The following is a 15,144-nucleotide window of genomic DNA, read 5'->3' as shown; positions in this document are numbered from 1 at the left end:
AGGTGTATTGTGGTAGTGACATCGTGAGGTGTATTGTGGTAGTGACATTGTGAGGTGTATTGTGGTAGTGACATCATGAGGTGTATTGTGGTAGTGACATCATGGAGGTGTATTGTGGTAGTGACATTGTGAGGTGTATTGTGGTAGTGACATCATGAGGTGTATTGTGGTAGTGACATGTAGTGGTGTATTGTGGTAGTGACATCGTGAGGTGTATTGTGGTAGTGACATCGTGAGGTGTATTGTGGTAGTGACATCGTGAGGTGTATTGTGGTAGTGACATCGTGAGGTGTATTGTGGTAGTGACATCATGAGGTGTATTGTGGTAGTGACATCGTGAGGTGTATTGTGGTAGTGACATCATGAGGTGTATTGTGGTAGTGACATTGTGAGGTGTATTGTGGTAGTGACATCATGAGGTGTATTGTGGTAGTGACATCGAGGTGTATTGTGGTAGTGACATCGTGAGGTGTATTGTGGTAGTGACATCAAGTGGGTGTATTGTGGTAGTGACATCATGAGGTGTATTGTGGTAGTGACATCGCGAGGTGTATTGTGGTAGTGACATCGCGAGGTGTATTGTGGTAGTAGTGACATCGCGTGAGGTGTATTGTGGTAGTGACATCGTGGGGTGTATTGTGGTAGTGACATGTAGAGGTGTATTGTGGTAGTGACATCGTGAGGTGTATTGTGGTAGTGACATCATGAGGTGTATTGTGTAGGTGTATTGTGTATTGTGTAGTGACATCGTGAGGTGTATTGTGGTAGTGACATCATGAGGTGTATTGTGGTGTACATTGTGAGGTGTATTGTGGTAGTGACATCGTGAGGTGTATTGTGGTAGTGACATCGTGAGGTGTATTGTGGTAGTGACATCGTGAGGTGTATTGTGGTAGTGACATCGTGGAGGTGTATTGTGGTAGTGACATCGTGGAGGTGTATTGTGGTAGTGACATCGTGAGGTGTATTGTGGTAGTGACATCGTGAGGTGTATTGTGGTAGTGACATCGTGAGGTGTATTGTGGTAGTGACATCGTGAGGTGTATTGTGGTAGTGACATCATGAGGTGTATTGTGGTAGTGACATCGTGAGGTGTATTGTGGTAGTGACATCATGAGAGGTGTATTGTGGTAGTGACATCGTGAGGTGTATTGTGGTAGTGACATCATCGAGGTGTATTGTGGTAGTGACATCGTGAGGTGTATTGTGGTAGTGACATCGCGGAGGTGTATTGTGGTAGTGACACATGTATTGTGGTAGTATTACATCGTGAGGGTGTATTGTGGTAGTGACATCGTGGTGTATTGTGGTAGTGACATCGTGAGGTGTATTGTGGTAGTGACATCGCGGGTGGTTGTATTGTGGTAGTGAGTGACATCGAGGTGTATTGTGTAGTTGTGGTATTGTGTGACGCCGTGAGGGTGTATTGTGGTAGTGACATCGCAAGGTGTATTGTGGTAGTGACATCGTGAGGTGTATTGTGGTAGTGACATCACGAGGTGTATTGTGGTAGTGACTTCGTGAGGTGTATTGTGGTAGTGACATCGTAAGGTGTATTGTGGTAGTGACATCATGAGGTGTATTGTGGTAGTGACTTTGTGAGGTGTATTGTGGTAGTGACATTGTGAGGTGTATTGTGGTAGTGACATCATGAGGTGTATTGTGGTAGTGACATCATGAGGTGTATTGTGGTAGTGACATCGTGAGGTGTATTGTGGTAGTGACATTGTGAGGTGTATTGTGAAAGTGACATCGTGAGGTGTATTGTGGTAGTGACATCGTGAGGTGTATTGTGGTAGTGACATCGTGAGGTGTATTGTGGTAGTGACATTGTGAGGTGTATTGTGGTAGTGACATGAGGTGTATTGTGGTAGTGACATCGTGTAAGGTGTATTGTGGTAGTGACATCATGAGGTGTGTATTGTGGTACATGGTAGTGACATCGTGGAGGTGTATTGTGGTAGTGACATCGTGGAGGTGTATTGTGGTAGTGACATCGTGAGGTGTATTGTGGTAGTGACATCGTGAGGTGTATTGTGGTAGTGACATCGTGGTGTATTGTGGTAGTGACATCGTGAGGTGTATTGTGGTAGTGACATCGCGAGGTGTATTGTGGTAGTGACATCGTGAGGAGTATTGTGGTAGTGACATCGTGAGGTGTATTGTGGTAGTGACATAGTGAGGTGTATTGTGGTAGTGACATCGTGAGGTGTATTGTGGTAGTGACATCGTGAGGTGTATCGCAATAAGCAGACCCATACCCATACCCTGGTGAAGCTGATGATGTTGTCCTTGCCCGAGTCCGGCCCCTTGTACAGCCACCCCTTCCTGGTGATGGTGGACGACATCGACCGTGACAGCGTGTCCTGGAGGGAGGATTCTAATCAGTAAGCTGTCCATGTTCAAATACAGAGTCTAGATTTTCGAAGCTCTCTTAGCACCTAAGATAGTCGCAAGTGCCATTCATTAACACTAACTTATGACTATCTTAGCATTAAGAGAGCTTCCAAAATCTAGGCCCAAGCATCTAACTTTAAACAGTTTTCAAAACATCAATATCCCATGAACATTGGAGGAAACCAATACTTTACAAATTACAGCATCTTTCGTTTTTGTTTAATCTCGCCCTTTGCAATATTCCAGCTATTAAAGCAAAATTAAGTTTGGATCAGACAATTCAGTGAGTGAGTGAGTTTAGCTTTACGTCGCACTCAGCAATATTCCAGCTATATGGCGGCGGTCTGTACATAATCAAGTCTGGACCAGACAATCCAGTGATCAACAGCATGAGCATCGATCTGCGTAATTGGGAACCGATGACATGTGTCAACCAAGTCAGCGAGCCTGACCACCCGATCCCGTTAGTCGCCTCTTACAACAAGCATATTCGCCTTTTCTGGCAAGCATGGGTTGCTGAAGACCTATTCTAGCCCGGATCTTCAGGGGTCACAATCCAGTGATTGATATTATGAGCTTTGATCTACCCAGTATTGTAAGCATCAAGCACACCACCCAGCCTGACCAATCAATTATGACGTACCAGCTTGTAAACTGTAGATCAATTCTAACGTGGATTACCTATAGCCTATGACTGCTATTACATTAATACTACATCATGAACCTATAAGGCGATGAGCTATTCAGATAATGATAATAATAAAAATATACTCACGTCATCCTTTTCTTCAATCTCTGCATCAATCTCGAATAACTGTTCCTGAAGATTGGCATGTTTCTTGGCCCTGTAACAAAAATGGAACTAGGTGAGTGGGAGTGTTGTACGTTTCTCTACAGTAATATAGTCATTTCTCAAGTCATGGACACCATCAGTCATTTCTCAAGATGGACACCATCAGTCATTTCTCAAGATGGACACCTTCAGTCCTTTCTCTGGAATACATCGTAAGTGATTTCTCAAAGATTGACACCTTTCTCATGTCCTAAGACATGAGTGTGCTCATGATGGACACGGTAAGACATTTCTCAAGATGGATGCAATAAGTCTTTCCTCTAGATGGACAACATAAGACATTTTTGCAAGATGATGCCATAAATTTACTCTGAAGATGGACACCTTTATCACTTCTCAAGACTGATACCATAGGTTTTCTCTCAGGATGGATATCAATTGTCATTTCGTAAAATGGACACAATTATGTATTTGTCAAAAATGACACCATTAGTGATTTCCAAACATGAACGCTATAAGTCATTTCTCCAGATGGGTAGGGGTGAAACGGTACTCTCTTACCACGGTACGGTACGTATTGCGGTACAAGGTTTGATATATGAGATATGATTATAATGCAGAAAATTGACAAGAGCCGTCCAGCAAAGAAATGCATAGATTTTGAAAAAATGATTCGAATTCTAGATATTTTAGAAACGGTTTAAAAAGGTTAATAAAATGACAGTATGAAAACCAAAAATACCGATTTTTAAAATTGCATTACGGTATACCGAACTGAAGGATAAACACAGCGGTTCTACTAATACCACAATGTACCGTTTCCCCCTTACAGATGGGCACTGTAAACAGGGATTGATGTTTTCAACCAACGACAGGACTGATCCCATGTTACCTGTAACTTCTTTTCATTTGCCTACCTTCATGTAATGCTCAACAACACTTGATATTATCCCACAACTTGCCAAATAGTTTTTTTTATAGCTATATGATCTCTGCTGACATCTTATAGACTGATTTAATGACAATTGAGTCTTCATCTATACTTCCAGTGTTCACGAATGGTGTTTCAAAGTAACAGGACATTGGGTCCTGTAAGTTTCAGATGTCAGAATTAAACACAGATTTCATTTTTAACATTTCTTATAATTGGCATTGAAATTATTACCAAACATAAGATTTATAAACAGCAAACAAGTGTGACATGTCACATATAACAACTTCAGTCAAAGTCATTCTGAAATATACAGTCAGACACTGGGGCCGGCGGGCTGTAGACTTCTATCGGAGCATTGGCGAATCTGCCGGATTTGTTAGAGGGTCAGACGCTATTGGTGAACACTGTACTTTGAGAGGCATTTTTAGAAGTTGTAAAGATGAAGGACAACCAAGTTATATGGATAGTCACCTTCTTTAGTGCAATGACTGCGGCGTTTTGGTGTGGACTTGATTGAAACCGGTGTTTAAAGTATCTACACCGAAACATCACATTCATTGCACTAAAGAAGGTGACTATCCATAGAACTTGGTTGTCCTTCATCTATACTGCAGCATTGTTAAAACAGCTGAGTCAGGGATATTTGAAAACACAAAATCCATGCTTCTACTCCGTGATAAACAACGACAAATGTATGCCACAAGTCTATGAAAAGACCTTTATCGCACCACATCCCTAAAACTCATACAAATGTCACAACTAGTCTCTGTAATATTACAAAAATAACATTATTGTTAACTTTCAACTTTCAAATGCGTACATGTGATACTTTTAGAGAAAATAATAAATATATTCAGTCCCTTCTCAAATGCGCTGTGAAGATGGCTGACCTTTCTCAAGACTGGCTGTGTTTTGATGTTTCCAGCCAAATATCTCAGACCAGTATTAAACAAGGTGTAGACTGTTGTGACTGGCTACTTCCCAGTACCTTTGTCCTTCTCGTGTCACAGTTTCCAACCTAATGACTCAACAACATCCTAAGGTGTAGTACCGTATTCAATGTATTTAGAACCCCGGGTGCTCAGCTGATAAACATCTAAAAGGGGCACTTATTAGGATATCCTAATGACGGACAGTCACACAAAAGAGTCAATCAACAGCTATTGCCAAGTGTCGCAAATGCTCACGTACCTCCTGGTTCTTAATTAGAAATGGCAGTAAATACATAACACTCTGCTATCAATTTGTGATGGGAATGACAATGAGTTGAGGTCGGAGAGAAAATGAACTTATCTTCAACCCACATGTGCTACCATATGAACAGTCAGTAGTAGTACAAAGCTACTGTATAATGGTTATTTATCACGTGTGATCCGCGAACCCTTAGGAAACTATGCATATTGGAATATTAGAAAAAGTGATGGAAGTAAATATATGAAACTCAGCTATTAATTTGCGATGGGAAAAAATATTCGTAAAATGGACTACCAAGAAAAGTACTTGGAAACTCCCAACAAGCAAACGCTTTAACCATGAGGCTACCCCACCGCCCCGCCACCACTGGAAGTAGATACAGGCATTATCATATATCGCCCAATGCAATATCACCAGATGACGTCACTGGATGATATCACTTTAATATTCAAGAAACCGCAGCCCAACAAGGTTACTCAATTTCTATCTTCTGTGTTGAAAACCAATTCATACTGGACCCACAAAAGGAATCATGTGTTTTAATAGGCCATAACTCGGCTTAATCGTGTTAGAGACAACTTCAATATCGAATTATGAGAAAGTGCCGTGATAAATTTGTCTTTAACTTGAAGTTTGGTCTTAAGTACTGTGAGGCAAATGAAGGGACCATCTCAATATCAACATGGAGGGATCATCTCAACAACAATATGGAGGGACCATCTCAACATCAACATGGAGGGATCATCTCAACATCAACATGGAGGGACCATCTCAAAATCAACATGGAGGGATCACCTCAACAACAATATGGAGGGACCATCTCAACATCAACACGGAGGGATCATCAGAACATCAGCATGGAGGGACCATCTCAACATCAACATGGAGGGATCATCTCAACAACAATATGGAGGGACCATCTTAACATTTACATGAAGGGATCATCTCAACAACATTATGGAGGGATCATCTCAACATCAACATGGAGGGACCATCTCAACAACAATATGGAGGGACCATCTTAACATTTACATGAAGGGATCAAGTCCTTAAAAGGCATTTGGAAGTTGGAAGAAGAATACATGACACTTTTCATGGATAACAACTTATTCTATTTATCATAAAGTACCAACATGAAGGGACCATCTCAACATCAACATGTTGGAACATGTCAATACCAACATGAATTGACAATCTGTTGGAATGTCTGAACACCAACATGAAGGGACTATCTCAACACCAAACATGTTGGCTCATCTCCACACCAGCATGAAGGGACCATCTCAACACTAGGTTAATCATATCACACATCAACTTATTGATTTACATATTTCTACTTCTCCTTCGAGGGACATGAAGGCAAAGATCAATGTCACCCTCCATCCAGGTCGATACAAGACAGTGGTCAGTTAATTACATGACCACAGAGACGCCATCATATCCCAGGAATGTCCATGCTGATTGGATCAATACTGACTCATGTTGTACCTCTGGATCAATGCACAAACTGATATCTGCACAGCTGAATGGAAACTGGGTTTGACGTTGAGTTCAGGATTTTCCCACCTTTCTAGTGATGTGTGTCTCTGCTTTGACAATTCTGGCTTAATGTTGTTTTTTAATGCAAACCCACAGGAATACATAATAACAAGGCTACTTATATGGCGCTGAATTCCATGCTGCATAGTGGACATTATGGTTACCAAAACTGCCTGTGAGGCGCTAGAAGGTTAATGGTCATATGTTTTATTCCACCGGGTACCCATTCACTGCTGGTAGAAGAGGCAATTCAGAAAATACTCACATGCCTAAGGTGACCAACGTTGCTTAACTTAAGGGGTGCTGGGGTAGCCTTGAGGTTAAAGCGTTGGCTCGTCACGCCAAAGACCCAGGTTCGATTCCCTACATGGGCACAATGAGTGAAGCCCATTTCTGGTGTTCCCCGCCGTGATATTGCTGGAATATTGCTAAAAGCGGCGTCAGTCAGTCAGTCAGTCAGTGCTTAACTTTAACTGATTTGTGACCTGGGCTCTATGCACTTGACCACACACCACCAGATACGTACCGCAGTTTAATATGGCTACCCCACTCAGACAAAATACTAGTACACTGATTCTGAAGCGACCAGTCCTTGTCATATCCTTGAGTCACAGGAGGAAATAGTGAGTGACTATGGCTTTACGCCGCTTTTAGCAATATTCCAGCAATATCACGGCGGGGGACACCTGAAATGGGTTTTACACATTGTACCCATGTGGGGAATCCAACCCAGTCTTCAACATGATAAGCGGACGCTTTAACCATTACGCTACCCCACTGCCCCGACTTGGAAATAACAAGTCAAATATTTCACCATGTTTGAAGTGATGCAGCTGGGGGTAAACCACCAACCTTCCACTCCCCGGGCTGACACTCTATCCACTAGACCACAGATGGGGATCTCTTGATTAAGCAGAAAGAAAGTGGCTTGGTTGACACATGTCATCGTATCCCAATTGCGCAGATCGATGCTCATGCTGTTGATCACTGGATTGTCTGGCCCAGACTCGATTATTTACAGACCGCCGCCATATAGCTGGAATATTGCTGAGTGCGGCATAAAACTAAACTAACTCACTCACTCAGAGATTGCACAGGAGTATAAAGCTATAGACTAACAACTAGTCTCTGAAATGAACATATTTTACAGAAAACAAAACGGTTCATAATAATAAAAAAAAGAATATAATGAAAAGGAACCCTGAGACTTTATTTCAGGGTCTGTATGACAGATTATATAAAGCTACTGTACAATGGTTATTTATCATGTGTGATCCTCGAACCCTTAGGAACCCATGCATATTGGAATCCAAGAAATTGTAAATATTTCTCCTTCATTCCACACCCGAGTGTGACTCATTCTGCTATGAGTGCTCCGACAGCTCAAACTGTGAATGGCAGTAAATATTTTAACACTAAAATGTACAACAGAGTGCTAGCTCCCCGTAATGTTTACAAATAGCTTAAGACGAAAAACAAATTTAAATTAGAAATTTCTCTACATTTTTCTTGTTTGTTTTTTCAAGATTCAGCAAGTGTATGCTTTTCCATCCCAGCAAAAAAACTCCTTGGCTTCCGACAACAAGGCATCTGCCTTCTTCTGTTTTGTGACAAATTCTTTTGCATGTTGCCATGGTAACATATTTTCTTACACATTTTCAAGAGCTTATTCAGGAAAAACTAGCCAAGCGAACGTAATGTTTCTCCAAATGTGTTGAGCTAATATGAAGGTACTGAAATGTGTACATATTGAAGTGATAAACGATATCTCTGTGCTCAATCACTCATGTTAACATACAGAACGAACATGAACACTCCCTCAGGACGCTGTTTATAAGCTTCACACTGTGCTCAAGGTGAAATACTAACTGCTCTCTGATGATAATTTATCCTTTCCAGTGGTCATACATCGATTTGTAATCCCTGTATTATAATAACGATCAACGATTCACATGCAGTTTGACGAACGCAGAGATTATTAAATCTTTTATTCCCCAATACATATCGCTATCTTTTGCTTCTCTGATGCAGGTTTCCTATGAGGAATACAGCTGGTGAGACTATTACAAGATTTTACACCTTCTTTATCCATGTCAGTAGGTACACTTACATTCTCTCAGTACATAGTTCAAAACAGCATTAAACATGCCTTTTTTGGCAATTAACCTTCCTACTTGGTTTTTAGGTAATTTAAAAAAAAAAGTACTAGTAATTAAAATGAGATGTTTCATGCTTTTATACTTGAAATATAATTTTACATACGTTGGTAAGGCCATCCACATTTTTTTTATGTTTCTCATCTCCAAACTGGTGCTGATGAGGGGCGGGAGGGAGAAAGAAGAAAAAAGAAGAAGAAGAAGAAGAAAAAAAAGCAGTTTGCCATCTTCTTTTCAAGCTGCTGACAGAAAATGACCCTATTACAGTACCCAGACCATAAAAAGAGGCTTTTCTTACTGTGAGAATCCTTTCTTCTTAATTTTAGACAGTTCATATATCATTAAATATAAGGATACTTAATATGGAATCCTGAGAGAATGCATGTATTGACTCTCAGTTAAATAAGTTAAGCTACAAACTTTCAATAGAGCCTCTTTAAATGTCACATTGGACCAGAATACAAAACAGTGAGTTCTTCAAAACTGCCACATTGTATAGTTTTGGAGAGATTTATCGCTTTTTTAAAGTTTTTTTTGCCACGGGTCAAAGGTTGTCGTCCCCTGGTAGCTCACTGGTTGCAGGTCCACAGTTTGTTTAATTTCCAAGTGCATTACGAATTGACACGATAGAAGATAACGGGGAAAAGGCCATGAAAAATTGGTATATTGTCACGGCATTTCCTACGACAGAACACGAGACAGTGTAAGTCTCAGGTGTCACAACATCTATGAAATAATGTAAACTCACTTTATATATCAGCCCTTATGTTATTTCCGATGGCAATTCTTCAATTATTGCCGCATTCAAATTTAACAAATACTTCTCATACTACCACCAACCATAAAGTGTAAAACAAATCGGAGATACACCGCCCCCAACGGACCTGTATCCACTGGAAGGCCTTTATCGCAAATTTGTAATTATTACACATCCCTGACAATTGAAGAAATTCGTGTAGAATGTAACATTTAATTATAAATATGAATAGTATGTTTTGATCAGCAGTTCCTCACACATTTCATTTTGTTTTTATATTCTGACACTGTGTTTCTGATGCATACTTAATGTACCATACACCTATTATCCAATTAGTTGGTTGCAGCATAAACACCAGTCATCATAGTTTGAATTAAAAGATTTACCCCTTCTAAAATGTGCCCATCAGTCAGTAGTCATTTACAGAGACTTGTCTTAACAAACAACAGATCATTCTGACCACCCAAGAGGAAGTGTATGATAGAATTACATGACATATGTATCTTCTTGTTTTGGTAACATTATGTTGATAAAATATTGCCAGACTTGAATTACCGACTGCAAAACGTCAATAAGGCCAGACCAATTTTATTTCTTGTTTTATGGATCAGCAGGTCATATTTTTTCAAGAATTTTATTTTTTTAAAATTTTCCCCGCTCAAAAAATAAATCCTAATGTTTTTATTAGTCGAAAAGGTAAACTTAAAAGAAAATCATTTTAAGATTGCTTTTTGCCCCATATACACTTCATTAATTGCCAAAAGTAAAATACTTTTAGTATTTAGAAGGAATATTACTTAGACTGGTGATTTTATTTTTATTTTCTTTCCCTCCTGCCTTTAGGCTTTCTGAGGACTAAATCCGTAAAACAAGAAATAAAATTAATCTGGCCTAAAACAACAAAACATGAACCGAAAACGAATAACGCCTCACTTCAAATAGCCATTTCGCGATTCCTTATTGCAATATAAGCAGTCATGGTATCATGGAATCACAGAACAAATATTTCTCAACATACTTACTCGTGCGCTCAAGATAAATTATATTTCATCAGGTCCCTTCAGCGCTTCCGTACTTGATCTATCATCGGTCAAAGGAAAATATATCTACTGTCCATATGCACCAGCGTGAACGCTAACAGTGATGGTGAAGGCTTTACTGGTTAACTGTCTCTAAGTGGTTAGTAACATGCACAGCACCAATCGCACATGAGACATGCGCTGTCAGTTTAAGTACAGGGGCGTGTCACGCTTAGAGTGAGTGAGTGAGTTTAGTTTTACGCGGCACTCAGCAATATTCCAGCTATATGGCGGCGGTCTGTAAATAATCGAGTCTGGACCAGACAATCCAGTGATCAACAGCATGAGCATCGATCTGCGCAATTGGGAACCGATGACATTTGTCAACCAAGTCAGCGAAACTGACCACCCGATCCCGTTAGTCGCCTCTTACGACAAGATAGTCGCCTTGTTATGGCAAGCACATGGGCTGTCACGCTTAGAAACAGCGTTAGAAAGACATATAGGTATATAGACCCTACCCTAGTACTAGGGTAGGATCTATACCTATATGTCTTTCTAACGCTGTTTCAAAGCGTGACACGCCCCTGTGAGTTGAAGGTTGGACTGTCCGGATCAGCGCTCCTAGAAGATCCTAGCAGATTTGTGAAGGGAAGATAAATTCAAAAAGATCGCCCATTTAGATGCTTGAGAGACTTTTCAAAAATTATATTTTGTTAATGTTGACTTTTAAGACACATTTTTCATTTGATCGGGCTAAAATTATTGCTGTCGGTGACATTTTGTAAAATAAACAAAAGATTTTTTTTGTTCTGTCGGAAGGAAAATTTGGGTCAGTCGGGAGATGAGAAACACAGAAAAAAATATGGACGGCCTTATATGATTTATTACATAATTAATCTTGTGTAATGAAAAACAGCATTAGGTTATTACCAAATAGAAGTGATGGCTACACTTCCTTGCTCTTATGGTGTTGGTGTCATAAAACACAAATATTGTACATTAATGGCTCAGAAGTAAGGAGCCAGAGAGGTGTCACGCTGCTCCAAATGTATAGAGTCTCAGGGTGCTGGGGAAGTGGGGAAAGCACACTCACTCGGGTCACCCCCTGGGGTGGGGGTAGACTAACATCCAGTTTCTCAAATGAACATATTTTACACACAAAAAAGCCAAGAGATTTTCTTCATTTTCAGATACTGTGGAAATCTATACGGTACTTGCTAAATATTCTAGACTTGCATGGGCTTTCTTGGATATATTTGTTTCAGGGTCTTTATAGTGTGGGAGATGTATGTGTTGTTTAACACTTTCCTCAGCTATATTGCTGCTAGATGGTTTTAGTCTATACAATTACTGGTCTGGACCAGTGAGTGAGTGAGTGAATGAGTTTAGTTGTAAGTCGCACTCAGCAATATTCCAGCTATATGGCGGCGGTCTGTAAATAATTGAGTCTGGACCAGACAATCCAGTGATCAACAGCATGAGCATCAATCTGCGCAACTGGGAACCAATGACATGTGTCAACCAAGTCAGCAAGCCTGACCACCCGACCCCGTTAGTCGCCAATTACGACAAGCATGGGTTACTGAAGGTTTATTCTAACCCGGACCTTCATGGGTGGTCTGGACCAGACAAATGTGATTGAGCAACATCCTAGGTATGTCAATTAATCCATAAGTCTCCTATCATGAGTGAGTGAGTGAGTGAGTGAGAGTGATCATCCAAGGAATCTTCACCTGATTTATGGTGGTCAGGCAGGGTAACTTAGTTGTTTACATGTTGTCATACACTTATGTATCATTGCTTACATATGAGTCTCTGGATTGTCTAGATTTATGTGGTGTCGAGTGAGTGAATGTGGTTAAACGCTGCTTTTAGCAATGTTCCAACAATACCACAGCAGGGGACACAAGAAATGGGCTTCACACATAGTACCCATGTGGGGAATCATCCTGTGTTTTGGGCATGACGAGTGAACGCTTTAACCACAAGGCTACCCCACTGTTCCATGCCCTATTAATAGCATTACGAGCAACATGGGCAGCCTATTCTAACCCTGGTTCCTATGGAGTCATTTTGTGAGGAACCTAAGATAGTCGCATCTCAAAGCAAGGAACTGAATGACGCTGTTCTAAGCTGAACCCTGACAGAGTGTTGTAACGAAGTAATATTAACTGTAAAACTCTTCTTTGTTATGTAAAAATACAACATCAAAAACACACATAAACATACTGTATTAACATTAAAAAAATTTTAAAAAATCTCTCATAGATTTATAGATGGCATTCCTGCTATGCTGGAGTCATTGTCTTTGGAAAGGAAACAAGAATATGAAAAAACACACCCTTAACCTCTCTCAAGCAGCTAACTGTGACAACAGACGAGTGTTGTTTGTTGTTACCGGTCACGTTCAGCAACACTGCAGTCATGACAGCTGCCTATACAGGGATTTACCTGGAGTCCTGTATTGGAGGGTCCCTGGGACTCATACTCTTAATTTTCAGACTACAAAATGGAGGTCCAGATACTCAATATTATTATTAATACTGTGATTGTCTTGTGTATCATGATCATCACATTGTTACAGTAATTACATTGCAAACGATATCATAACCCGGCTAGTAGCAGACTCAATGATAACTTAGTGTTAGTTGATCGAAATTTTTACAAAAAGTATTTGGACATTTTCTGCGTCCCTGTGGATGCGCTAATAAATTTCGTTGCGTCCGTTGTAAAATTTTATGAGTATAGGACGCAGGAAATCGCGTCCTGTAAATCCCTGCTATAAATAAGCCAGTGTAGAAGATAGATGAGAGACTGAGTGCAATGTCCCATTCCACAGGTCCTGAGTACGACGAGGCCTGCAAACTATTTCCTTACCTGGCAACATTTGGTATGCTACCATAAGGAAAGCTTGTGTGCTTGTTAGGCCAGATAAAAAAAAAAATCTTTCCAAACATCCACTGACTAAAAACAAATTTGAAACACACAAAAAAATATTTCAACATTAATTTAATAATTTTAATTCCGTTGCCCTGACAAAACTAATATGTTAATTTTTTTTAACTCCTCCAGCTTGACATTTGTTGTGGAATCTTTACCTAGTCCTCCAGCCACCTTCTTAAGGTTTCTTGAAGTTTTTGAAATTGGGAATTTTTTTCCGTTATTTATTTTTACCTACCATCCTGAGCAATGTGTCTGTGAAAAAGAAAAGTCTGGCCTTATCTTACCAATACTTCAGTAAGGGTTGAATTTTGTTTTAGCTGTTGTTTAATACATAAAAAGGCAGACACTATCAAATTGCTGTTTTGATGCACAGATCACCCACTCACTCACTCACTCCTTCGATAGCTGAGGACCTATTCTTACCTATTAGGATCTTTATGGGCGACCCCCAATTTTAATGCCTTTGATCACAACCAATATACTTAAGAATCCCCTAACTCACTCACTCACTCACTTACTCCTTCGATAGCTGAGGAACTATTCTTACCTATTAGGATCTTTATGGGCGAACCCCAATTTTAATGCCTTTGATCACAACCAATATACAGTCGTGCCCCGTTTATCCGGACACTTGTGTTTTTCTTGAAATGTCAAATGCTAGCAACCAATCACGAAACAGTTCTTCTGTCATCCACGCTTTCGCATTGTTCCTGTACCTAACATAAACTTCCGGTTTAAAGTCACTACCTAAACAACGGGGACATCTAGCCTTGCCAATCACAACTCAAAATTAACTCAGTGTCATCTTGCTAATGACAGGTAGTTAATCCTCTCACACTTCAAAGACTGCCGACTTCATTTATGTTAGGGCACGCAAGGCCACTCGGTAAAACGTGTGTGTAAACATACTGACAAGTGCTCAGCCATCCGGATATACGAGAAAAATATGCATATAATTTAGCTTTTTGTATGTGAAAATGACCGTCCGGTTATGGAAACCGGATTTCCGGATAAGTGAGTAATTTTACAACGTTGTGAATTCGTTGTAAGGAATTTTTGTTTGGAAGGCGAGTTTTCCGGATATCTGAGGTTCGGATAAATGGGGCACGACTGTACTGAAGAATACCCTAAACAGACAGATCCAGGTGTGTAATTATATAAACCATACACACCAACAAGTCTACGGACAACGATGGAGAGTACAGACAATGATGGAGACATACTTACGCTGGTAATTGCTGATAGCTCCCTGCATATTTGTCGTATTTGAATTTGATCATGTGACACTTGCATGTGTAGGTGTCGATGCACTGTCGGACCATCAGGTCTTTGGCTTGCTTCTTGGCATTCTTTGGCACAGTGGAATATACAGTCCGGTTCTTCTTGGCCGGCGTCGGGGGCTGCAACAG

At 40.3% G+C, this 15,144-nt stretch overlaps 1 protein-coding gene across 16 annotated transcripts in view; it reads right to left on the bottom strand.

Annotated features, from left to right (window-relative positions):
* The window catches only part of LOC124277341 (dedicator of cytokinesis protein 9-like), a 186,773-nt gene that overhangs the window by 99,932 nt on the left and 71,697 nt on the right, over positions 1-15,144 (bottom strand). For all 16 annotated transcript variants that reach the window (XM_046713045.1, XM_046713053.1, XM_046712995.1 and 13 more), the window contains exons 3-5: positions 14,963-15,135; positions 3,173-3,242; positions 2,268-2,366 (exon numbers count right to left, since the gene is read on the bottom strand). In XM_046713045.1, coding sequence (XP_046569001.1) covers positions 2,268-2,366; positions 3,173-3,242; positions 14,963-15,135 — 342 coding nt within the window. The remainder of the gene's footprint in view (positions 1-2,267; positions 2,367-3,172; positions 3,243-14,962; positions 15,136-15,144) is intronic.

Source organism: Haliotis rubra, unplaced genomic scaffold, assembly GCF_003918875.1.
Source record: "Haliotis rubra isolate DU_JTF1 unplaced genomic scaffold, ASM391887v1 Scf106, whole genome shotgun sequence".
In the NCBI taxonomy this organism is placed as follows: Eukaryota; Metazoa; Mollusca; class Gastropoda; order Lepetellida; family Haliotidae; genus Haliotis; species Haliotis rubra.
The sequence above is the reverse complement of the archived record's forward strand: the minus strand, read 5'-3'. Positions and strand labels throughout refer to the sequence as shown.